This window comes from Xenopus tropicalis, chromosome 8, assembly GCF_000004195.4.
Source record: "Xenopus tropicalis strain Nigerian chromosome 8, UCB_Xtro_10.0, whole genome shotgun sequence".
NCBI lineage: Eukaryota > Metazoa > Chordata > Amphibia > Anura > Pipidae > Xenopus > Xenopus tropicalis.
In genome coordinates this window covers 96,097,145-96,122,524 of record NC_030684.2, presented here as the reverse complement: position 1 = coordinate 96,122,524, position 25,380 = coordinate 96,097,145, and the positions used below count along the sequence as shown (strand labels likewise).

Genomic DNA, 25,380 nt, shown 5'->3' with positions numbered 1-25,380 from the left:
TGGAATACTATAAAATAAAAAAGGTGAGAATGACACTGTGACTAAAAGCAAATGCCACATATAATCTGAATAAATATAATATATGTTAGATTTCTGCCTGTCACTTGTTGTTTATAACATGAATATTTGATTAGGGTTATTATTTTAAATGAGTTTTATAGCAGTACAAACCATGCCTGGATATAGTAGAACCATTTATGCTCATGACAAAAGGATAGGAAAGCCCCACACCCTTCCCTTACCTTCTGGGAAAGCAATGAATAAATAAACCTAGAGTAGAGGACGACTGGGTGAAATTTCAACATTGCATGACCAAGGCAGCTTTTGGGATGCACAGGGGTGGGGGGTGGAATCTAGTCAAGGTCTTAGTGGGGCAGGAAGGACTAATGAAAAATATATTGTCACTACTTGGAAACATCTAAAGTATTCTGAAGACTATATCCATAAAGTGGAGGAATTTTACATAAAATGTGCTTAAGTGAAAGGGATAAGAGTACAATAGCCCACATAGCTGATTTCAAGCCAAAGTAAGGCATGATGGACCAAAAAAAAATACCTGCTTCCAGGATGAGCTCTGAGCTTTCTTATATAGCCAAATGCATAGCTCAGCAATTCCAAAGAGAACAGATCAATAACAGCCTGGCAAAAACACATATAAGAAAACATGAGATGCTGCCAGCGAGTGGAAAATGTGACAAGTTAAAAAAGCAAAATGTGTCAAAACAGCAATCACCAAACAGACGGAGCAGCATCTGAGGGCTGTATGTTGCCTACATATATAGTACTGGCTGAGACTTCCCTGCTTGTGCCTAAGGGATGGATCATTCTCACTTGTTCATTTTGTTTTTTTTTCATTTATATTGTTTAAATTTACATTAGATTTCACAATCAACTGGAATACCCCAAGAGTGGTGCCCCATTGTCTCTGGTTCACAGAGAAAGGATTTTGATTGTTTTTATAGTGCCTTTCTATATATCTATGGATAACGGACTATCTTTGGGCTGGTGGGTTGGCACCTGAACCATCCCCATGGAGAAACCAGTTCAGCATAAAATATAATTTAAGAATTCCCAATTATTTACTATCTAACCCCCAACAGAAAGTGGGCAAATTCTCCTTTTAGGTTCTTAACTGAAATAACTTCCTATGTTAGAAGAAATAGAAGGAATGAAATTAAATTTGTATTTGCTTTTTTTTTTTTTAGCACAGAGTAAATACATATGCTGGCAGGGATAGAAGCTATTAATAAAACTTAGGGGGTTGTTTCTGCTGAAGTTAGTGCTGTAAATTTCCAGCAATGCCAGTTTCTGGCTAACCACTGTCCTTTGTGATACCAGACTACACTCAAAAAGCCTTTAGGCTACACCTTTTTCTGCCTTAGGGACATATTGTTATGCTGAATTTTTCCTCTTTCAATTACTGTAACTATTTATTCAATATATATGTTTTTTAAAAAAAGCCTATTTATAAAGAAGTTTGCCAGATTTTTTATTTTCAATAGTTTTTAACAGTTTTAATAGTACATTAGTACAGAGTGGATATAGAGGAGTTGTACATATTGACATTTATAGCAAACCACACGGAGCAAGAAGAAAAGGGGGAGAAAAAAGGGAAAAAAAGAAAAGTGTGTAAGTGCCAGACTTTTTTTTAACCAAAATTTCAGTGACATTTCCTCACTGATCCAGGGAAGGAGAAGATTATGATTTGTTTTTGTTTTGTTTTTTTACATTTTAAGAATTTGTTTTTGCCCAAAAGAGTGAATGTAACAGCACTGCAATTTACCAACCTCTGCAAAAACAAAAAGAGCAATTTCGCCCTAAAAGTGTATTGGTGACTGTGTTGTTTCAGTTCCAGCTTTTACCAATATAATAAAAATATTTGTGGATGTTTTATAAAAAGACAATTCACTTTTACCAAAATAACCACACAGAAATAAATTGAAACAGTATCCAATTCCATGTTGAATGTTTATAGGCCTGCAGTGACATTGCATTTCATGTGTCAGACAAAAGAACAACTCCATTTAAAATGAAGAAAGCCTTATGTTGTTCTGGGAACAAGAAAGAGAAACATTTGGCCTGTTCCAGAGCAGAACTGCAGGAGTAAAGATATTGCTGCCTATTATACAGTAGAAAAAAAAAAAAAAGATCATGATGATTAACGGGAATATTTTCTTGCTGTTGGAAGAGGTTATGCACACAATGCCTGAGCAACAGCAATATAAATCAGCCATTTTAAAGCTTCCTCAGAGTAGATCTACGGAAGCTGCTACTCGTGGTTCAAATAAAATTATTGATCAGCGGTGGATCTATAACAATGAATCTAGGTCGCCATGGCCTGATGCCACAATGAGAATGAGAGAGATAGTAATGAGCTTCCATTCATTAATCCCATCAGTGAACCCTAGAAATAATGCAAAAGCACACTAGTTTCTGTACAAATATCTAGCACTTGCTTGTGTACTGAAACCCACCCACTGTTCTGGGAGGATAGAGACCTTGTAGGGACAGAGGTGGACTTCATTTTTATATAAATTTTAAAGTATAAATGAATTTAGATTTTATAACATAACATTTAACTTGTACTCCACCACAAGTGTATACAACATGTTGCTTACACATGACAATGCTGTATATAATCTGTTTTGTTTTTCTTGTTTTTTTTTTTAATGATATCATAAAAAAGAATATCCAGCAGACATGATATTATCATATATTGCATTCTCAATGTATAATACAGCATTTGCTTCTTCGTTATAATAAAGCCGCCCTCAAGCATAAAAGACAACATGTTAGGAGTGCAATGTATAGTCATCAGGTATAATGGATGTATTGAATTCTCATTTCTATATATGACAGGTAGTTTTTAACATGTGTAAGTGGTGCAATATAATTGAGCCATACTTTGCTAAACTGACATTTACCATCTCATTGATAGCTTTTAGATTGCTTTTAGCCATTTCATGATTTGAGTTCATATATACTGATTTTTTTCTCTGACATATTTATGGCTGATCAATAAGGAAGTCTCCATACAAAAATATGAAATGTAGTACAGGTATGGGACCTATTACCCATGCTCTGGACCTGGGGCTTTCCAGATAGGGGATCTTTCTGTAATTTGGATCTCAAGTCTACTAAAGAATAATTTCAACATTAAATATGTTTTACCTCCAATAAAGACTAATTATATATTAGTAAGGATCAAGTACAAGATACTGTTTTTTTATTACTAAGAAAAAGGAAATCATTTAAAAACAATTTAATTTAATTATTTGATTAAAATGGAGTCTATGGGAGATGGTCTTGCCATAATTCAGAACTTTCTGGATAGTGGGCTTCCTACACCCGTAATCGTGTTCTCTGCTGCAGTTAGAACAGTGTCAGGACAGACCTTGTCACTGTTTTCATATTGCTCAGTTAATATTTCAAAATTTGTTATGGGCTGCAGTGGGTATTATGGTAAAATATGAATGGTACTGTAGGTGTCAAAAATAAGCTAGTGGGTGAGACATGAGGGTTATGATTTCTCAAGTGTTTCCAAGCTGTCTTTCTGCAGATGTTGTTGAATGACAGCTCACCCCTCACAGTGAAGACTTTTGATAAAGGTCTTGGGAGTTGCAGTTTAGCTGGCAGCCTTCAGGTTGGGAACCCGCTGTACAGCAAAAGCATTTGGTAGTCTATATGTGATACTAAAATGCATAAAGAGGCACTGCCCATGTGTGTGTTCTTTTCAGCTTATGACTAGGAGGTACTAGATGGCTCAAATATGATAGATGATACTGTACTGACAATAAACTGGGGTTTAGGAAACTAAAGTAGAAAAATATTTTATAAAAACATAGATGATGTAAAAAGAAAAGAAATCAGAATGAATAGGCTAATCCCCATGTACTCTGAATGGTACATGCATTTATGGTCAAATGGTGTGACTGAAAGAGAAGCCTATGATCCGGAAGTACCTTTCTTAAATGGGCAAGTGCATGTTAAATTGCAGGCAAAAATAATAGCTCAAGGGTTATCTGTGGAGCACAAGCCATGGTCCTTGTCGATCCTAAGATTTGTTGGCTGCTATTCAACTGCACCAATAACATTAAAATGATGGCTGTATGAATTGGGTAGTTCATATCTTTATGTTACATAGTTACATAGTTACATAGGGTTGAAAAAAGACCATTGTCCATCAAGTTCAACCCATCCGAGTAAACCCAGCACACAACCTATACTAACCAATCTATACACTCACATACATAAACTATATATATACAACCAGTAATACTAACTGTAGATATTAGTATCACAATAGCCTTGGATATTCTGCTTGTTCAAAAACTCATCCAGGCCCCTCTTAAAGGCATTAACAGAGTCTGCCATTACCACATCACTAGGAAGGGCATTCCACAGCCTCACTGCCCTCACCGTGAAAAACCACCTACGCTGCTTCAAATGGAAGCTCTGTTCCTCTAATCTATAGGGGTGACCTCTGGTGTGCTGATTGTTTTTATGGGAAAAAAGAACATCCCCAACTGCCTATAATCCCCTCTAATGTACTTGTACAGAGTAATCATGTCCCCTAGCAAGCGCCTCTTTTCCAGAGAAAACAACCCCAACCTCGACAGTCTAACCTCATAGTTTAACTCTTCCATCCCCTTAACCAGTTTAGTTGCACGTCTCTGCACTCTCTCCAGCTCATTAATATCCTTCTTAAGGACTGGAGCCCAAAACTGCACTGCATACTCAAGGTGAGGCCTTACCAGGGACCTATAAAGCGGCAAAAATATGTCCTCATCCCTTGAGTCAATGCCCTTTTTCATACAAGACAGCACTTTATTTGCTGTAGTAGCCACAGAATGACACTGCCTGGAATTAGACAACTTGTGATCTACAAAAACCCCTAGATCCTTCTCCATTAAGGATGCCCCCAACACACTACCATTCAGTAGATAGTTTGCGTTTATATTATTTCTACCAAAGTGCATAACTTTGCACTTGTCAACATTGAACCTCATTTTCCAGTTTGCTGCCCAGTTTTCCAATTTTGTCAAATCGCTCTGCAAAGCGGCAGCATCCTGCATGGAACTTATAGTTTTGCACAATTTAGTGTCATCAGCAAAAATAGAAAAGCAAAGGACCAAGGACTGACCCCTGCGGTACTCCACTAACCACACTGGCCCAATTAGAAAATGTTCCATTTACCACCACTCTTTGTACTCTATCCTTCAGCCAGTTTTCTATCCAATTACAAATATTATGTTCTAGGCCAATATTCCTCAATTTGATCATTAACCTTCTGTGAAGTACTGTATCAAACGCTTTAGCAAAATCTAAGTAGATGACATCAACTGCCATTCCAGCATCAAGGTTCCTGCTCACCTCCTCATAAAAGGCAACTAAATTAGTCTGGCAAGATCTGTTACGCATAAAACCATGCTGGCACAAACTAATAGTATTGTGAACTGCAATGTATTCAACTATCCTATCCCTTATTACCCCTTCCAGAAGCTTTCCTACTACTGATGTCAGACTAACAGGCCTATAGTTTTCAGGCTGAGAACGAGATCCCTTTTTAAATAACGGCACCACATTAGCAATCCGCCAGTCTCTCGGCACCATGCCAAACCTCAACGAATCCTGAAAAATTATGTGAAGAGGCTTGGCAATCACAGCGCTCAGCTCATTTAATACCCTGGGATGAATCCCATCCGGTCCTGGACCTTTGTTTACCTTTACATGTTCAAGTCTCTTTTGAATTTCCTCCTGAGTGACCCACGCGTCAGTAGCTAAATTACTAGCACTGGGTATATTAAAAAGGAAGCCTTCATTATCTGGCTCCTCAGATGTATAGACAGATGAAAAATAAGAGTTCAAAATTTCTGCTTTTTCCCCATTCTCATCAACCAACGTACCTCCCCGTGATAATAAAGTTCCCTTTACCCTTACCCATTTCTTTTCCTCCCCTCCACCGCCTCCACCGCATCCCCTCCAAGCTCCCTCCCTGCAAATGTCTCCTTTTGGGCTAACCTGCTATAAATCTATCTGTCTGTCTTCTGATCCTCTTATTTATGTATGTATGTATGAATGTATGTATGTATGTATGTATGTATATCTTTATTTATAAAGCGCTACTTATGTACGCAGCACTGTACAGCAGAACAATAGATGAATATAACAAAGTTATTAAAATAATAATAGATAAATAAAAAGTATAACAATAAATACAAATAAATACAAGGTACAGTTGTAAAAAGTTAAGAATCAAAGAGACAAGAGGATGGAGGTCCCTGCCCCATAGAGCTTACAATCTAAATGGGAGGGTAACTTACAGACACAAATAGGCAAATATAAGTGCTGTATGTTACAGTGGGTGACACTGCAATATAAGTGCTAGTTCCCAGATCGGTTGCTGTGTGAGTGCCCCAGGAGATATGCTTTGAGTTTATTTCTGAAAAGTCTGAGGGAGGATTCTCTCAGAAGGAAATCAGGGAGGGGATCCCAAATGTCGAGAGCAGCAAGGCAGAAAGGTTTAAGGTGGGAAACAGCAGTAGTAGTGGGGGGCGCAACCAGGCAGTTGCGTTGTGAGGAGTTGCCAGAAAAGTATGGTGAAACAAGAGAGATGTATAGAGGCGCAGAGGAATGGAGGGCTTTAAATGTTAAGAGAAGGGGTTTGTAAGATATTCTTTGTTTAATGGGAAGCCATGATAAGGACTTTAGCAGTGGAAGGGCTGGAACTCTCCTAGATGAGAGGATTCTGGTAGCAGTATTTAAGACTGTAGAGGGGAAAATTAAGAGTTGTGAAGACCAGTTAGTATCAGGTTACAGTAGTAAAGTCGGGATGAGATGAGAGCATGCATGGGACAGATCTTGGCAATATTGCGTAAAAAAAAGTGACAGGTTTTGACAGTGGAGTAAATCTGTTCAGAGAAGGAGAGAGAGGAGTTAAAGATCACCCCTAAACAGTCAGATTGTCGATATTGAGCTTGAGGGAGCATGCGCAATTGAAGCTGATTCAGGCCATGGATTCAGCCGTGCATGCTCCTCTAAGATCGGCGTTGTGAGAGAAGAGGACAGGGAACAATGGCCCCCTTGAACTCCACTGTGCAACTCTGCAAATGTATGGCAGGTCAGGACACAGGGAGACTTTTGAAAAGAATAGATGTTGTTGGGAGGGAGCTTGGTGGGAGGAAAGTGGAGGGGGGCTAGGGCTTAGTTCTCCTTTAACTTTTAGTATGTTATAGAACGTCCTATTCTTAGCAACTTTTCCACAGGTCTTTATTTTTTTTATAACATTTGAATTCTACCTCATGCCAGCATTGAAATGGTGGCAAATGACTCCAGTATCCATAAAGCTATTAGTTTGTGAGTCTACAATTTAAATGATATTTTTACTTTATCTCTCTATCTATTCAGATGTATCTTCCAGTCTCTTCCAACGTCTGGTTGCTACGATAAATTGGACCCTTGCAACCATATAGCTCAGTGCTGTCCAACTGGCGGCCCGCGACCCCCCTCTGTGTGGCCCCCCACCTGTCTGGCTGCTTTGATGGCTTACTCTTGTGTAAACTTTAAATGGTATCAGTACTGTGATTAACTGCCCCCCCTGCATGGTTCTCACCTCAGATTCAGGCTGTAATCAGGCTGTATTGTTTAAATATGTAATCCCCTGTGTTGTTCACACCTTTTAATCTCTGCATTGTTCACCCCCTGCAATGTTCACACCTCAGGCTCAGGCTGTAATCACTCCCATTGTTCCCCTGTTCACACCTCAGGAGCAGTAGAAACCCACAAATAATCCCTGCACTCTACAAAAAGAACATATACTGAGGTGGTACTGCAATTAAAAAGTTTTTAAATATATAGTTATTGTGCAGACTGTAGGAGCAGTGCCAGCATTGTGTCACTGTAGGCTGCCTGTGTGTGCCATACACACACAGGCAGGGTAGGGGAAGCAGAGTATGGCAGACACAGGCAGCATAGGGCAGGCAGAGTATGGCACACACAGGCAGAGTATGGCACACACAGGCCAAGTATGGCACAAACCAGCCAAGAATGGCAAACACAGTGAAAGTATGGCACACGCAGGCAGGGTAGGGAAGGCAGAGTATGGCACACACAGGCAGGATAGGGCAGGCAGAGTATGGCACACACAGGCCAAGTATGGCACAAATCAGCCAAGAATGGCACACACAGTGAAAGTATGGCACACAGGCAGGGTAGGGAAGGCAGAGTATGGCACACACAAGCAGGTTAGGGAAGGCAGAGTATGGCACACACAGGCAGGGTAGGGCAGGCAGAGTATGGCAGGTTTTTGCTGTACTACAACCATTAATATGGGTATGGTCATGTGATAACATGGGTGTGGTTTCAAGTGGGTGCGGTTTCAAAAAGGGGAGTGGTCAAAACTGGCTTCCATTATCGGCCCTCCACCACGTAGGTCGGAAAAATTCCGGCCCTCGCTACAACAGAAGTTGGACAGCACTGATATAGCTGATAAAATCCAAACTGGAGATCTGCTAAACAAAAAGCCACAAAAACAAAGCATGAACTGCAGATTGTCTTAGAATATCAATGTATTCCTCATACTAAAATTCAATTTAAAGGTGAACTAGATCTTTAAAACCTTGTCCTTACCCTTTAAAGCCATTTCCTCTGACTGGGCATTTACAATCATTTTAGGGGATAGACCAGTAGTGCACATGTCTCAAAACTGCCTGTGTCTGCAGCTGCTCCCTAACCTGCACAACTGAATGACATGAACACTGGGGGATGGGTTGGTCGTGGGAGAAGGCACACCTACGTACCCCCCCCACACACACACACTTATGAATACAGCATTTAAAGGAAAGGTAACACTAAATTTTTTTAAGTAAAAAAGCTATTCTACCCTGCACCAATAACTGCCCTGTCCTGCAAACTACTTAGTATACCTGCTAAAACTTGGCTTCCTCTCAATTGAACTAGCTGCATCCACTGTGCGACGATCGATTGATCGAGCCTAGCCTGACTCCTTCCTATACAGAAAGAAGGCTAGGCTCGATCAATCGATAATCGCATAGTGATTGTTGCTCCTTCCTTCACCATATTGCCTTACTTCAATTGACAGGAAGCCAAGTTTTAGCAGGTATTTTCAATTAAAGCATTTAAAATACTAAGTGGTTTGCAGGATAGGTCAGTTATTGGTGCAGGGTAGAATAGCTTTTTTACTTAAAAAATTTTAGTGTTACTTTTCCTTTAAGCTAAGAGAATAGAGGACCTTGCTTGCTATTTGTTGCTTTGGTGAGAGGCTGTGCAGCCCCAGTATTTAACTGTTACTTTATTTAATTCCACCAAAGATTTATCCCAGAGAAGCTAAACCCATGGCACTGCATTTCTTGCTGAGTTGCAGCAGCTTCCGTTCTCCATCCTTTTCTTTCTATCGACCTGGGAAAAGCAATTTTCATATGCATTCCAGACTCATTGATGCGTCATGCACAGGATAGAACAGAGGAAACCAATGCCTATGTCAAGATACTTGATAGAATCAGTTTACTAAGAGAGTACAAAACTGCCTATTCAATGCTGTGCAATAATGAATTAAAAAAGCAATAATTAAAGCTCCAATATTCTAAATAATTTAACCGAAAATAACTTACAGGGAAGCAGATGCTCATTGTCATTTTAGAATCAAATCCACATATAATTTCCAATCTAATTCCCATACAATATTTACTAGCTGCTTACTTTAGGCAGGGAAGGCAGCACTGGAGCACTTAGTTATGCAATTCTGTGGTGCATACACCTTAAGGCTAATGTCACACTTGGGTGCAGGCACATGTAGCCGATATCCGCCAAAAAACGCAAGACTTTGCATTTTCGGCACATATTGGCTACATGTGCCTGCACCCAAGTGTATTCAATGCATTCGGGTGCAGGCACAGTTAGGAGGATTTTTAAGCCTATGTGGCGTATTCTCGGCAATCGGTTTTTCGGCTTGCCGAAAATATTCTACATACACTATGGGGCTGATTTACTTACCCACGAACGGGTCGAATGGAGTCCGATTGCGTTTTTTTCGTAATGATCGGTATTTTGCGATTTTTTCGTATATGTTTTGCGATTTTTTCGGATTCTTTACGAATTTTTCGTTACCAATACGATTTTTGCGTAAAAACGCGAGTTTTCCTATCCATTACGAAAGTTGCGTAAAAAGTTGCGCATTTTTCGTAGCGTTAAAACTTACGCGAAAAGTTGCGCATTTTTCGCGTAAGTTTTAACGCTACGAAAAATGCGCAACTTTTTACGCAACTTTCGTAATGGATACGAAAAACTCGCGTTTTTACGCAAAAATCGTATTGGTAACGAAAAATTCGTACAGAATCCGAAAAAATCGCAAAACATACGAAAAAGTCGCAAAATGTTCGTTTTCAAGTCGGAACTTTTCCAATTCGGGTCGGATTCGTGGGTTAGTAAATCAGCCCCTATGTGTGCCATTAGCCTTAGCTCTTACTAATAGTTAGTGCCACTATAAATGGCATTTCAGCTTCATTTTCAAGGAATACTGTCATGGGAAAACATATTTTTTTCAAAACACATTACTTAAATGAGCTTCTCCAACAGAATCCTGCACTGAAATATATTTTTTTTAAAAGCACAAACATCTTTTTTTATATTTAATTTTGAAATTTCACATGGGACTAGCCATATTCTTCATCTCCCAGGGGGACACAGCCATGTGACCTGTGCTCTGATAAACTTCACTCACACTTTACTGCTAAGCTGCAAGTTGGAGTGATATCACTCCCTTCCCTTTACCCAGGGGCGATTCTGGAAATATCGCCTGGATGCCGCCCCCCCGCTCCCCAGCGCTTACCTTCTGAGCGCAGGAGCGGGTCCGGGGGTGGTGAGATCGCTAGTGCAGAGAGTGCAATTGCGCTCTCTGCACTAGAAGAGCCGAATTTCCGGAAATTTGGCTCTTAAAGTTACCAGGAGCGGCTTTTTGCCTCCCCTGGTAACTGGGGCGCTTCTGCCGCCTGAGGCGAGTTTCTCAACTCGCCTAATGGCAGAAGCGCCCCCTGCCTTTATCCCCCAGCAGCCAATCAGCAGAACAATGGGAAGGTAGCAAGATAGCTATGTAAACAGTGTAATTTAGAAATAAAACGTACATCATAAGAATCATGACAGAATCCCTTTAATGACTGACAAAACTATCTATCAGATAGTAAAATAATGTTTCTACATACTCCCATACAAAATGTAACCAAGTGTGTAGCAAACAAATCCAGTCATATATTGGTCTAAATGACTTTTTTGTTAGTTATCTATCTCAAGTTGTTATAATATACACGTTTAGTATGAAATAAGATGCCCATGGGACTGGGAGGCAAAATATGCAACTTGTGCCCTTTTATCCCGTCTCCCTCCCCACCCCAAGATATACCGGCCATCCCCTACCAGTTGTCACTGGCTCGCTGCCACCACAGCCTTCTTCGGGCCCCATAAGGGGATGGCCTGATTTCAGTGGCTCCCCCTGTTCCCCCTGGTAGTAACGTCACTGTAGATGTTGTAAAATACACTTTCAGTCTGTCAGTATTAAAAATGCAGTAAGCTGTTGCGTAGCCATGTTGCTGACCACATGTACTACTCCATAATCTAGGGTTCATACCTACAGGAAAACAATGCATGTGCCTGCCTTCATAGATATATTTGTGAGCCCAGTGTTTTGGGGTCTATAGCTGACACTTTTTAACATGTATATTTTCACTGATATTAATTTTCAATATTAATGTACAGTATAAACCTTCTGTTCTGCCTCACTTACCAGTGATTTTATTCTGTTGTGGTATGTTGTGCTTTTCACAATTGAGTACCATGTAAGTTTGAGTACCATGTACCGGTAAGTTGTTGTTAGGTTACACCCGCCTCATGAGTCAAAATGGCCACTTGTGGAGTGGCTGGATTGACGATGATTCTTTTGATGGATAAATTATGAAGAGCTCCAATTAATGGTGCAGATAATTAAAGTCTGTGATAAAGATTTTGGAGGGAAGATGTATTATATTCAGTGAGGGAATCTCTAAGGCTGAGTTTTAATGGAATCAAACCCACTGCCAAATCAATTCAATAGGTTAGACAACTCAATAACTATTGATATTTATTATTGTTTATGCCTTCAGAATTCTTTATGAAAAACCAAAATACCAAGTGGTCTGGAATGTTAAATACATTTACAGTCGGCTATGGTCATTTTATAATATATATATTCATATTGATAAATAATGATGAAATTACTGATTTCTGGGAGGTTTGATCACTCTGAACTGATGTCCTTAGTTTTTTCGTAATGATAAATTCCAACATCCTTATTGATGGCAATCAATCGATTCATAACAATTCTTCATAAACAACCCCTTTATTAAAGCATCATTTACTGATGCATAACATGGGTTCTACATGCATGGAATAATCCAGAAAAACATATACAGGTATCGGACCCCTTATCCGGAAACCCGGTATCCAGAAAGCTCCGAATTACGGAAAGCCCGTCTCCCATAGACTCCATTTTAATCAAATAATTCAGAATTTTAAAACTGATTTCCTTTTTCTATGTAGAAATAAAACAGAACCTTGTAATTGATTCCAACTAAGATATAATTACCCCTTATTGGATGCAGAACAGTCCTATTGGGTTTAATTAATGTTTTATTGATTTTTTAGTAGATTTAAGGTATAGAGATCCAAATTACGGAAAGACCCCTTATCCGGAATACCCTTGGTCCCGAGCATTCTGGATAATGGGTCCTATACCTGTATGAAAATCCTGATTTTTCATGACCAGATCGTCGTGTACTTTGATGTATAAAGATTTTAACTGTATCCTTACTACATTTTTATTAAATTAGTTGCTAAATCAAGTGCCTTAGGGAAACATTAATTGACTCATTTTCAGTACTGTAAAAAAAAAATAATAAAAAAATAATTAATTTGGACAGCTATTTAAAATATAAGAAACTAAAAATGTCATCAGTTTTTTGTCTTATATGTCCTCCTGTAATGACCAACTTTGGGAGGATACTGAAGCGATGTCCCCTACGGGTGGGCGATATCGGGTAGAAAGTAACTTAAAACGATCGGATTACATTTGTGGCTATGGGGCAGTCGGTTCGGGGACCACATCAACGAGCCGATGCGGTCCCCGATCCGACCAGATTTTCTAACCTGGCCGATCGAGATCTGGCCAATTTCAGGCCAGATATAGGTCGGCCGGGCCGCTCTGTTCTGCCCATACACGGGCCGATTAGCTGCCGAATCGGTCCAAAGGATCGATATCTGGATACCGGGTTTCCGGATAAGGGGTCCAATACCTGTATATGTTTTTCTGGATCATTCCATGCATGTAGAACCCATGTTATGCATCAGTAAATGATGCTTTAATAAAGGGGTTGTTTATGAAGAATTGTTATGAATCGATTGATTGCCATCAATAATGATGTTGGAATTTATCATTACGAAAAAACTAAGGACATCAGTTCAGAGTGATCAAACCTCCCAGAAATCAGTGTCTTTGTGGGTTTCCTCTTGGTACTCCAGTTTCCTGCCACTCCAAAAACATACAGGCTGGTTAACTGTGTTCTGACTAAACTGACTATAGTAAATGTGATAGGGACCTTAGATTGTAAGCTCCTCTGGGGCAGGGACTAATGTGAATGATTAATCATTTCTGCGGAATGTGTTGGCACTATAAACAGTAACAGTAAATAAATCAATAAATATATATATATCGGTAAATATTATCGTTTACCTTGAGCCACCATGTGATTGTAAAAGACAAAACTTTGCCGATTCATTGGCTGACGTGACCTAACATGTTTGTATGTCCTTGGTTTGTTTGTTTGCACCATGAATCGTATGATCCCAGGGGGCGGGCCCTCAGTACTTAAAATGGCAGTTTTCTATATAGGATTACCCAATGGCACATACTAAAAAGTATATTTTTAAGAAAATGGTTTATTTGTATAAAGCAGGATTTTACATATGAGCAGTTTTATGTTATATAACATAGCGACCTACACTGTTCGGGATATAGTTTTTCAGTAAGTCTAAATTCATAAAGATCCCTAATAACTTTATATGTAAAATACAAAAGAAAGCTAGCAGGGAAAATGTCACTATTAATGTCAACTGTTCTGCAGGGTTACTATGGAGGCAAGTGGTTCATTTTTAGTTTCCCTACTACAGAACACAACGGGGCCAATCACAGAGCTCCCATGCAAGGGCTGCTGATCCCCATGCTTTCCTTACAAAATAAGCGAATGTCTGGTGGCTGAGATCTAGCTGATGCAGGTTGCAGAGGAGAAAACGATTTGATTTCTCTAATTAGCATACAGCTGATGACTGGGAACAATGTGTTTGGTTGGGAGGGGGGTTATGATGTGGGCATAAAATAGCAGGAGGTGGCAGGAGGAGGTAAGTGGTGAATTTGGCATGTATCGGACACATCCCTGAGTATATGTTGCTAGGGTACAGAAATGAGGAGGAGGATTCCTAAACACCATCTGCTACATGCATTCCACCCCAGCATCACTATGGGAACCTATAGACTTGTTACTCCTTCTCTTTCAGATAAATGTCTGTATAGAGCGGGACTGCTCTACCAGCACTTACTAAACAAACCTTATTGCCAGCATGAAATGCCTTTAGCAAACACTGACCCTTGACATACTGTAAATCTTCTCTTCTTCACTAGAAACCACTTAATATAAACACAGACATTAACCCTATGCCTATAGGGAATCTATAATCCCTTTTAAGCCTTAAATTAGAGCACTCTTAAAGAAAAAAAAGACAGATATTAACTTGAGCCTTTCACAAAGTGCCCTGAAAAATAGCAAGTCAGACTCCTGTAGCTGCACCAGCAATCAAGCACCGTTACATGACTGTCACTGTGACAGTTGCTCCCACAGGCAGCAGGTTCAATCATTGTAATGATGTGGCAATAGTATTGGAATAAATAACTACATTAAGCAGGAAAATGCACCTTTCTCTTTGTGGCTCCAAAGCAGGCATCCATGCTACACCCATTCTGCTATTACCATTATTAGTATAAGTCACTATAGCACACAAGCTTGCAGCATATATCCTGCAGGATAAAACCTTCATGCATACATGGCACAAGTAAGTCTATGACTAATTATTAAAAGAATCCCGCATTTATCTGCAAAGGGGTATGACAGGACCCCATGAGACATGGACACTCTGAGCACTGAAAGACACTATTCCCAGTAAAATTTACATGTGTGTTTTCAGGTATGTAATCTAGTTTTAATAGTTAACCTCAATAATGTCTGCTTTAGAAGATGAAATTAAGTATTTTCTATATAGTTGCTGACTGACTACAATCAACTGGTAGAAAAACAAGAATTTGCTAGAATGGAGTGCGATAATTGTACCTTCACTAACCATTACAGAGCGGCTTGTGTACAAATAGACCACAGACATGCTAACATTATTAATACTCACTGATTTCATCTACCATACATAAAGGGGGTGAGCTCATCATGCTGAAAAGAATAATGTCAAGACATCATCTTAATTCTTAGAAAAATCATACATTGTGAATCATACATTGTGTAATTGTTTAGTTAAAAATTGAATTTGGACATGAAAGCAAAGAGATTTTACACCATTTACTAAACCAAGATATTAGAACAGCCCCCACATTAGCACCTAATATGTTTTGTACCATTTTCTTCACAGATTTAATGAATCTTTCAGGGAATGCCTTCCTCAAATTTACCTAAAAAGACCCCCAATCTGAAGTAGCAAATAAATGGTCCTAGAGTACATTAAAGGAGAAGGAAAGGTAAAAATCACTAGGGGGGGGGGGCAAATGTTAGGCACCACCCCACCCCCAGTGATTGTAATCGCTTACCTTATTGGTGAAACCAATAAACATATAATTTCCTTATTGCTAACATATATGTCTTTTGCTTAAAGCCTAAAGTCAAGAGGGAAATGTTCAAATGATGCTTGTGCTGCAACATTAAACTCAGTCTAATCTCCACAATCTGCTCAAGAATTGTGTGTGTGGGCTCCAAATTATCTTCCAGATAATTTTCGTACCATGGCAAGCTGTCGTTTAGTCAATCGGACAGGTAAGAACATTTTGGTCGGATAACGATATAATCTGTGCATGTATTGTGCATTTGATTATATCCTTGGGGGACCTACAATGCATTTCACATTCATATGATTGTTGTCTGCCAATTATTTTATGTTCAGAGCATCCTCTGATTTGTTATTTTTAGTATTTTATCCTACCATTTACATCTAAATGTTAGTTTTAGATAGTTGCATTTAAATGTCCGATCGATATCCAGACATTTGTCAGAAGAAGACTTAAATCTGAATGTCTTTGGCCAGCTTTACTCAGGTAGAAGAAATTAACAAGATGTTATATGAATGTTATTTGTAACCAACTCTCTTCTCTTTATTTTGTCCCTAGTATTCCCTATGCTCCAAGTCCCAGTTCTGACCTATGTAATGCCATTTCTCCACACAGCTATTCAATTCTCTTCTACAGCTAGTTATAATGCTATGCCTATTACAAATACCTAGATAGATCCACATAATGAATATGGTTACACAGTAGCCCCCTCCAGCTGTAAACACTGTAGTGTGCTGTCACTCTTAGGACCCCCTGCACAATGAGAACAAAGACAGCAGCCACAGAATTCAGAGAGCACTGCATGAGGTTATTGAGTAAATTAGTCAAATATGACTACTATTAGGCTTTAATGATCAAAAAGAGCTACCCTGACTTGTTGATCTTATAAAATTCCCTTTTTTACAACCCTCATTCCCCATTACAAAGTGTTCTGTATTAATTTTGTTCGTATCTTTATTCTTATAATCTCCCCGCTTATTCAGCCCCCACACCCCCTCTTCTCCTTTCTTATCCACTCCTACCCCCTCCAGCTCATTCACATTCATGTCTTTTTCTTTTCTCCACATTCTCATTGTCCATCAAATACTCTCCTCCCATTATACACACATTTCTCTCCTGCTCAATACTAATCTCTTCCTTTACCCTCCAGCCTTCACTCCCCAATGCTCTATGTCTCATTTTGTATTATTCCATTCCAATATCTTCCCAGATTTACTTTCCATACCACAATAGGTAACTATAAAATATAAGAAACATAATCCAGTTTTTGTAATAATTTTTACATACAGTACAAAATAATGCTTTAGTTGGCAACAAATAATTGTGCTTACCTGGCTATAAATTCATCAAGCTCCTTGTATACCTTACCAGATATGTGTGCAGTTACCTAAGCATTTATATAAGATCATGTAAGATACAATGCCTGTAGGAAAATGTATTCATTCCCCCAAAGCACAGTCAATTACACTATAAAATGTGATTACCTCTGCTGCACTGACATTGTCACACTGTGCAGACCACTAGAGACGAGCAGTGTATATCTTTTTAATGGTGGAATCAGCATGGTACCAGACAAGATGTAGAGACATATAAACATCCACTGGGCAGGGCTCAGAATGCACTGAACTATTTGCAACTAAGATTCAGTGATCTCATCTACTTTTCACAATGCTGTATTTGCAGAGATGAAGATCCAAATTGCTTCATTTGTACACATCATGTAGCATGCATCCGTCTGTCTGCATCTAAATCAACTCTGCCCTGATTACCTCACAGAAGGGTCAGTGCATTGAAAATGCTTTATTTGCCTTCTGGGCACCACAAGCTCTTTTTCCCATTGTGCTCGGTTATTGACATTTTCGCTTAATAATGCCTTAACCTTACTGCTTGATGCTTAATTCCTGAGAGTCTATGTCTGGAAGTTTAAAATATATATCTCCTTCTTTTGCACAGTGTGGTGGAATAAGGTGCCCTTTTAAAAATATGTCACAATAACAAAACTATGTGCTAGTGTTTCTGTATATTGCAGGGGATATCCACTTTGTCAGAAAGTCAAGAGGCTTTTAAGTACAGGTATGGGACAGATTATTCACAATGCTCGGCTTTCCAGATAAGGGATCTTTCTATAATTTGGATCTCTGTGGCTTAAGTCTACTAAAAATTATTTTAACATTAAACACAATAGGATTGGTTTACCTTTAATAAAGATTAATTATATCTTATTTTGGATCAAGTACAAGATACTGTTTTATTATTAGAGAGAATAAGGAAAACATTTTAAAAAATTAGAATTATTTGCTTATAATGGGGTCTAAGAGAGATGGTCTTTCCATAGTACACGGTAATACAACGTATTTCCCTACACAAAAAACAGAAGTAGGATTACAAAAATGTAAAACACATATCCCAGTATATCATCTTAAACGTGCTTAAATGTGCTATAGTAGCCCAGCCAGTCACAACACCTTACTGTGTCTGTGCAAATCGAAGCATACCAACAACGGGTTTACAACTCTGTAATAACTGAAAACTAGATGGGATATCCATTAGACTTAACTAGAATGTACTAACAGCCTATAAGTGCAGTTTTCTTCCATATGATGGTGGAACCACTCACAGAAGAAACTGTAGGAGGGGTTGCTTTATTTTTCCCTGCATTTTAGAGCTTGTTTACTGAACCCCGGGTGCTGATTCTGACTATTTAAACCAGTACTAAAACAAAGTAACCTTATCTGTGTAGTAACTGTAAATGGTTCTTTTTAAATACAGGCGGAATAGACATGGACTCCCCAATGAAAGGTTCACACATAAATATAATGCTATAAAATATTACAAGACAACAAAAATAGTATATATTGAGAGAAACACAGGTATAAGTACCCTCTACAGTAGAGGGCTCATTTTTGAATGCAGGGCCTTTTTTAATGCAATTCCCTGTGGTTTTTCCCACAATGCTGCATTTTCCCAGAATTTCATAATAACTGCAGGTACGCGCTAATTTTCATCCATCCCAATTTGCACATGATGCACCAATATATGGGTGCAAATTTAGCATCTGTTTGACAAAGCTTGCAGAGGAGACAAATTCTGTAGGCATCACTTCTGTTGTGCAGCATTACTAACAGCAGTAGTGTTTCATTCACTTGCCAGATGCGGCTGCTGTTGCACCATGCTAAGGGAACCCTGGCATTACAGCCACCTGCAGGCTGGTGAAAATTCCAGGGTTCCCTTGTGTCAATAAGCTTGTGTACTATGCATCAGAGCAGGCTGGGCTGGTGCTTTGGTGTTCCCCACAAGCACCTGCAAGCGCAAAGAGCATGTATGGGTGCAATACCCTTTTATGAATGGCATCAATGCACATCCATTTTTCCCATCTAATTGACTATGTAAATTAAGCCTTATGTCCCTTACATGTATGTGAATCATGTTGTATGGTGTAATATTAATTAATGCTGACCCATCAAACATACACTATGTACAGTGTATAAGAAAGAATGCTAACAGCTATTTCATATGCAGTGTCTCCTGTAACTGAAAGCTGAGGTTAGATAGTGTAGTATCACTGAAAAATGTTAAAAAATTTTCTGCCCCTTAGTGCCCAGCCATCGGAGCATTTAATGACACCCCTGAAAGTGGTTTGGAAAGACTGTTGTAACAGCCCTGTCAGACAACTGGTCTCTCCCAGTACTTTTTTCAGTGGAGCTTTCAGACTGGTGTATCTGGAAGGGAGGGGGCACATATTCCTCTCAGCTTCATTCACACTTACCAATTCATGTGGCCAAAGTGTAAAGCAGAATAAAAATTCATATAATGTATTCTTTCAAGTATATAGTCAAAATATTGCCCTAGTAAAATTACAGTATAGTAAGACCATTAAGCTGGTCCTTTAAATGTCCTCTGTTAATCCACAGGAATGAAGCCCTCCATGACTAGCTGCCAATCTAACCTCACAGAGGCACTGGCCCTTCCCCTTAGTTGCCAATATCAGAAAAGAGGGACAGTTTACCACCTCCATGAAAAGACAACAGAGCATGATTATTTCAGTGCCATTGTGCTTAGGACCTCATGTTCATTCTGTCATTTCACAACTCTGAAAGATTTGTGCAGTCAGTCAGCAGTGCAGTTGGTCAGTTTAAAATCCAAGGGCAGTTCCAAGGAAGGAATTCCCTGAGTCACATGCAGAAATTGTTCCTAGAAACTTGGGACAGTGGGCAGCTATGCTTTCTTTTGATGCCACCCTTACATAAGTTTACCATATGTCTATTTAATCCATATAGTATATGAGAATAAAAAATAGAGAAAAACCTGCCTATTTACAAATCAAACTTTGACTGAACCCTTTGGTTACATTACAGAAGGCAATGCCAGTAAGTAGCAATAATGTTAAAGAATTAATGTGCAGAGTGGCTCATAAACCATCTTTCTGCAGTCCAGACCCACTTTCCAACCATAACCAAGGTGTGTGCCCAAATCTTCCAATAAAAAAGTACACACATACATACACACCCATACAATGCATAGCCAAAAGCTATATATCAGATATATGAAAAGCCTACAACACAGAATTGCTTTACATCAGTAAGAATAAACTGCATTACCTTCATGTTCATTTAATAAATGTCTAATGAAGGACACATCTAACACTCCATACAACAGCTGCTTTTCTCCATGCCTCTCTGGTATCTAGCAGACATCAGTGCTCAGCTATACAATACATTATCAGCTTGGTACCTGCAGGATGTGCAGCAATACAGGGCTCTGCAATGCGTTACCATTCCATGTTGAGAATAAGGACTACCTTTGAGTAATTCAGCTACCAAAAAGGTTATGTCAAATTCTGAGCCTAAGAAGGATTTAGAGACCAGTCACCACATTCCCTGTATGACAACATTCATTAATAGAAGTCCATTGAGATAGATTGAGATTGAGGTACCACTTTCATTAGAGGCTTTGATTATGCTACTATAATGCAGTTCCACCATATTCATTATCTAAATAAACAAATATTGTCAGTTGCAAAAGAATAGATGAAATGACAGTAGGCAGTATTGGACAAACATGGTCATACAGTCAGATAAACTAAACAGATCGCTGGCAATATGTCATTTCCTATCTATAAGCTGTTAACCATGCACAGTTTTGAGGCTGCTTGAGGTATTGATGCTGTCAGCCTGTGAAATAAATTGCAATTTTTAATGACAAGTGCAAACCATGCTCAGCTTGGGAAGAACACCACTACCGATTCTTTAACCGGCTTTAAAACACACCCCTGTAACCATTTTATTTTATGACTATAACAATCAGATTTTTATAGAGATCCATTTGGTAAATAAATCACAAATATGGATTCTGACAGAATTTCTAGTGTGTTATGTATTATGTCTTACTGGTTTTTGTGATTTCTGCTTTTGATTTCCTCTGAGTAAATGTTCAGCAGGATGTTCAATTAATATCTACCAGAACTGGCTCTTATGTGAAATATATTGCAGGGACTGAAGCGAAACACTAGAGAGACTCATTATGCAGGAGCAGCCGCTGCTGTGCGGGATCTGACTCTTTATCCTTGGGCTGATGCTGAGAGGGGGCTGTCTGCCATCTCTTCTGTCTCTTGCTGAAGGGACAATGCCAAAATCTGAAGAGGATAAATGGTTCACTTTGGCTTTTCCTCAGCATGAGTTCCCTGGCTAGATTTAAGGACTTGTATCAATGCTTGAGCAGCAGGCCAGTTGCCATGTTTTATCCCAATGGCACACCCATTGTGGCTGAAGCCAAATAAATTCAAGCCTGGAAGCAGTTCATTGATTCATGGACACAGACAGTGGTTTAACTAGAAGTTACTGGACTCCACAACATCCCAGCATCCAATGACAGCCACAAGGTTGTTAAAAAATGTAGGGCCACACAAAGTTTTGATAATTAATTCATACACATATATTGAAACTCTAATCAGTCCGTGCCCCAGTCACAGTGTCTGCTTTATCAGACCCACAGTACCCTGGAAATTATTATAAGCACACTTTACATATGGCATAAAAACATTTACACCTTTACAGTATTATCTAGATCAACTGTCCTTTTTAGAACAACCTCTGGGTTTACCACCACTAGATCTTCCCTATAGGCATTAGATACTACTGGACATACTCTCTCCACACAAGGTAAAAAAGCATTAAATTCCTGTATACCAATATATCAGGCCTTGTCTTAAAGAAGGGATCCTTTTAAAAAGGGCCAATTTCATATATGAATTAAAATAACTTTGGGAGCCAAATCCAGATAGATAATTTGCATAAGAATTATTAATCCTTTTTTTACTCTTAAAGTCCTTATTGTAACCCATAATTGTCAGTACTGATGCTTTTAAACTTTTTCCATTTGTATAACTGGGAGCCACAGAAAGGTGATATTGCCATTGGAAAAAGCTCTGTGTGTGCCCCAGTCATTAAGGAAGCCCAAGTTGCATTAAATACCCTGGGCACCTACAACAGTCATTTGTAAATAGGAAGCTCAATAGCACAGTACAGATTAACACAACTAATGACACAGTTAAAGCCAAATTCCCAGCATCCACTGACAGCCACAAAGTGTAAATTTAGTCTTAAAGCCCACATCCCATGTCGAATTGTCCTGGTGACTGGGATTTAAGACTACTTTCAAATGATTTGTAAGATTTTTTCAAGGTCTAAATGTTTATAACAAAAAATCACATAGGCTGTGACAAGTAATTTAAAAACAAGACTTTTTTACTGAAATTATTAAAGCTACAAGTCATTCCATATGTAGGATCAGCATAGTGATCATTCAAAAAAAAAAAAAAAAACATTCACTGTAGCAATGAATTTTGCCCAACTATTGTCCTCTTCAGCACAACTTTTAGAATCCATAAATTAAATAGCACAGGAAAGGCTTACCTGCGGCTCTCCTGTCTGCCTTCCCAGCATCCTCCTGGTGTCCCAGGAATGAACACAACTAATTCCCAATGACTCATGAATGCCTTGTGACATCATGTAGGAAGGTACCACAGAGTAAACAGTGATTGGCTCGTATACTTTGAGGAGATGGTGCCTTTTTTGTGCTATTTCATCTGGGTGTAGTTATGAATAACTGTTCATGTGTGAGTGTGTGTGGGGTGATTGATTGTTGGTGGGAGATTGGAGTTGTAAACCAAGAACAGCTTTCAACACACTCAAGTTATAATTAGCAATACAATATGCATGTGTTTAAATGATCAGAACTCTTTAAAGAAGCAATTAATTTATTTTTCATAAATGATCACTTCTCTTAACCAGCTTAACGTTGGCTTACCCTGCGCTCAAGGCAGCTAAACTAATTTGTGGGGACAGCCCAAAATTTGCCAGTACAGGTATGGGATCCCTTATCCGGAAAACCCATGATACAGAAAGCTCAGAATTACAGAAAGCCTGTCTCCCATAGACTCGATTTTAATCAAATAATTCAGAATTTTAAAATGGATTTCCTTTTTCTCTATAGTAGCAAAACAGTACCTTGCAACTCATCCCAATTAAGATATAAATAATCCTTATTGGATGCAAAACAATCCTGTTGAGTTTAATTCATTTTTATTGACTTTTTAGTAGACTTAAGGTATGGAGATCCAAATTACAGAAAAACTCCTTATCTGGAATACCCTTGGTCCCGAGCATTCTGGATAATGGGTCCTATACCTGTACTTTCTGCTATTAATCGATAGTTTAATGACACAGATAAGTCCAACCTGCAGCTCTCCAGCTGTTGCTGAACTACAACTGCTGAAACCCCCTGACAGGCTTTATATTTGGATGGCAATCCTACCATCCTCCAAAAGCACTCAACTATGGAAGCTTGGAATTGATTGCATTGCTACAAGCTGGACACCCCAGCTTAAACCTTGGGCCTAGTGGGCAGATTTGTGGCTGTAAATTCTAGTACAGATGAGTCCAATAAAGGTGCATGGGCTTACAAATCAGGGCCCATGGCTCCGGGAGTCCAGCAGTGTGAGCCAGCCTGCCCTGGGCCCAGCTGGAAATGTATTCACTTATTAGATCAATAATGACTTCACTAATACTATTAATGTGATGGGCATCACTAGTTGCCCAAGGTTAGAGCTGCTCAAATGGACATAGGTGGCTGTTGGCCACAGCACAGAGCCAGGCAGGGAGTAGTACAGCCAGGTGTTTGGTGTCTCAGCACATAAATCCAGTATATGGGAGGGCTAATACATAGGGCCCACCTCCCTTGCACCCCCTACTCACCTTGTGCAGTTTCCACATGGCCCCCAGAGCCTTGACCTCATGGCTGGAGTGCTTGCCCTCCTCCAGGCACTGGTAGCACACGGGCATCTTACACTGCACACAGTACATGCTGTGATTCTCCAGCTCATGGTCAGTGCAGGTAGAGATCTTGCGGGGACTCAGCCTCCTGCTCACCCGGCCCTGAGCGGGGGGCAGCAGGCGATGCTTAGCCAGCGGGCCCCGGGGTGGGTGGCAGCGCAGGCGACAGGGCTCACAGTAGAAGACATCGCATTGCTCGCACATAACAGTGGCCTCCTTAGGGCTCTTCTCGCACAGCTGACACCGCAGGGCGGCCGCCTTGCTCTGCTGGTAGCGCTCGATCACCCCCTCCAGGACCCGGTTTTTGGCAAAGCCCCGCAATCCCCTCTCGTCCAGGATGAGGCTGCGGTGGCACTGCGGGCAGGTGAGGCACGAATTGCGGGGCCCAATGGGAAGCAGCAGTGCGCCGGAGGACTGGTGATGGGGCTGCATGGGAGGGGGCATGGCTGGGGGGAACACCCGCACCCCGTTGGGGGATTTCTGGCACGGCGTGGTGGGAGCGCTGGCGAACCCTCCGTACGACCCATAGCCGCTATCTGCCTCGCTGTACAGGCTCATCTTATCCAGGTCCAGGTAGTCATAGTCGGACACCCCAGAGGCTCGTCTGCTTTGCGGGGATTCTGAGTCCGGAGTCTGCACAAGGATGTTCCGAGCACAGGACAGGCACAGGCTGTGGGAGCAGGGGAGGATAATGGGCTCCCGGTAGAAGGAGCCGCACACCGGGCACTTCAGTTCCTCCTCCATCTCTTCCATACGCTGCCACTGGCCTTCCGCACCCGAGCTCTGCTGGGAGACCGGTCTCTGTGCCTGTCCCCTCCCGCCCGCGACAATGCGGGGAGCTACACACAGACTAGAACCTCCCACGCATCGAAGCAATTGGGCGGCGGGGCGCCAAACCTAGAGCCTGATTGGCTTTCTTTTCTATCAGTCAAAAAAGCTGGCGGAGCTAACAGGTGCCTAGCAGCAGCCTCCTCAGCATCCTTTGGCATCATGGAGAAGTGGCCAGGCTAATTGTCCCCTGGCTGCTGGTAGCTGTGCGGGATTTAGGTTGTGGAACATTAGCCAAGGTCACTTGTACTTAGAAAAGGTCGAGGGGTCTGCAAAAAGCAGCAGTTGCTGTGGATTTTGCAT

At 40.2% G+C, this 25,380-nt stretch overlaps 1 protein-coding gene across 5 annotated transcripts in view; it reads right to left on the bottom strand.

Moving 5' to 3' along the window:
• trim9 (tripartite motif containing 9) overlaps positions 1–25,089 on the bottom strand; it is a 59,133-nt gene extending 34,044 nt beyond the window's left edge. For all 5 annotated transcript variants that reach the window (XM_004917160.4, XM_004917162.4, XM_004917163.4 and 2 more), the window contains exon 1: positions 24,172–25,089. In XM_004917160.4, coding sequence (XP_004917217.1) covers positions 24,172–25,002 — 831 coding nt within the window. In that variant the 5' untranslated portion in view covers positions 25,003–25,089. The remainder of the gene's footprint in view (positions 1–24,171) is intronic.
• Positions 25,090–25,380: the final 291 nt, after the last annotated feature.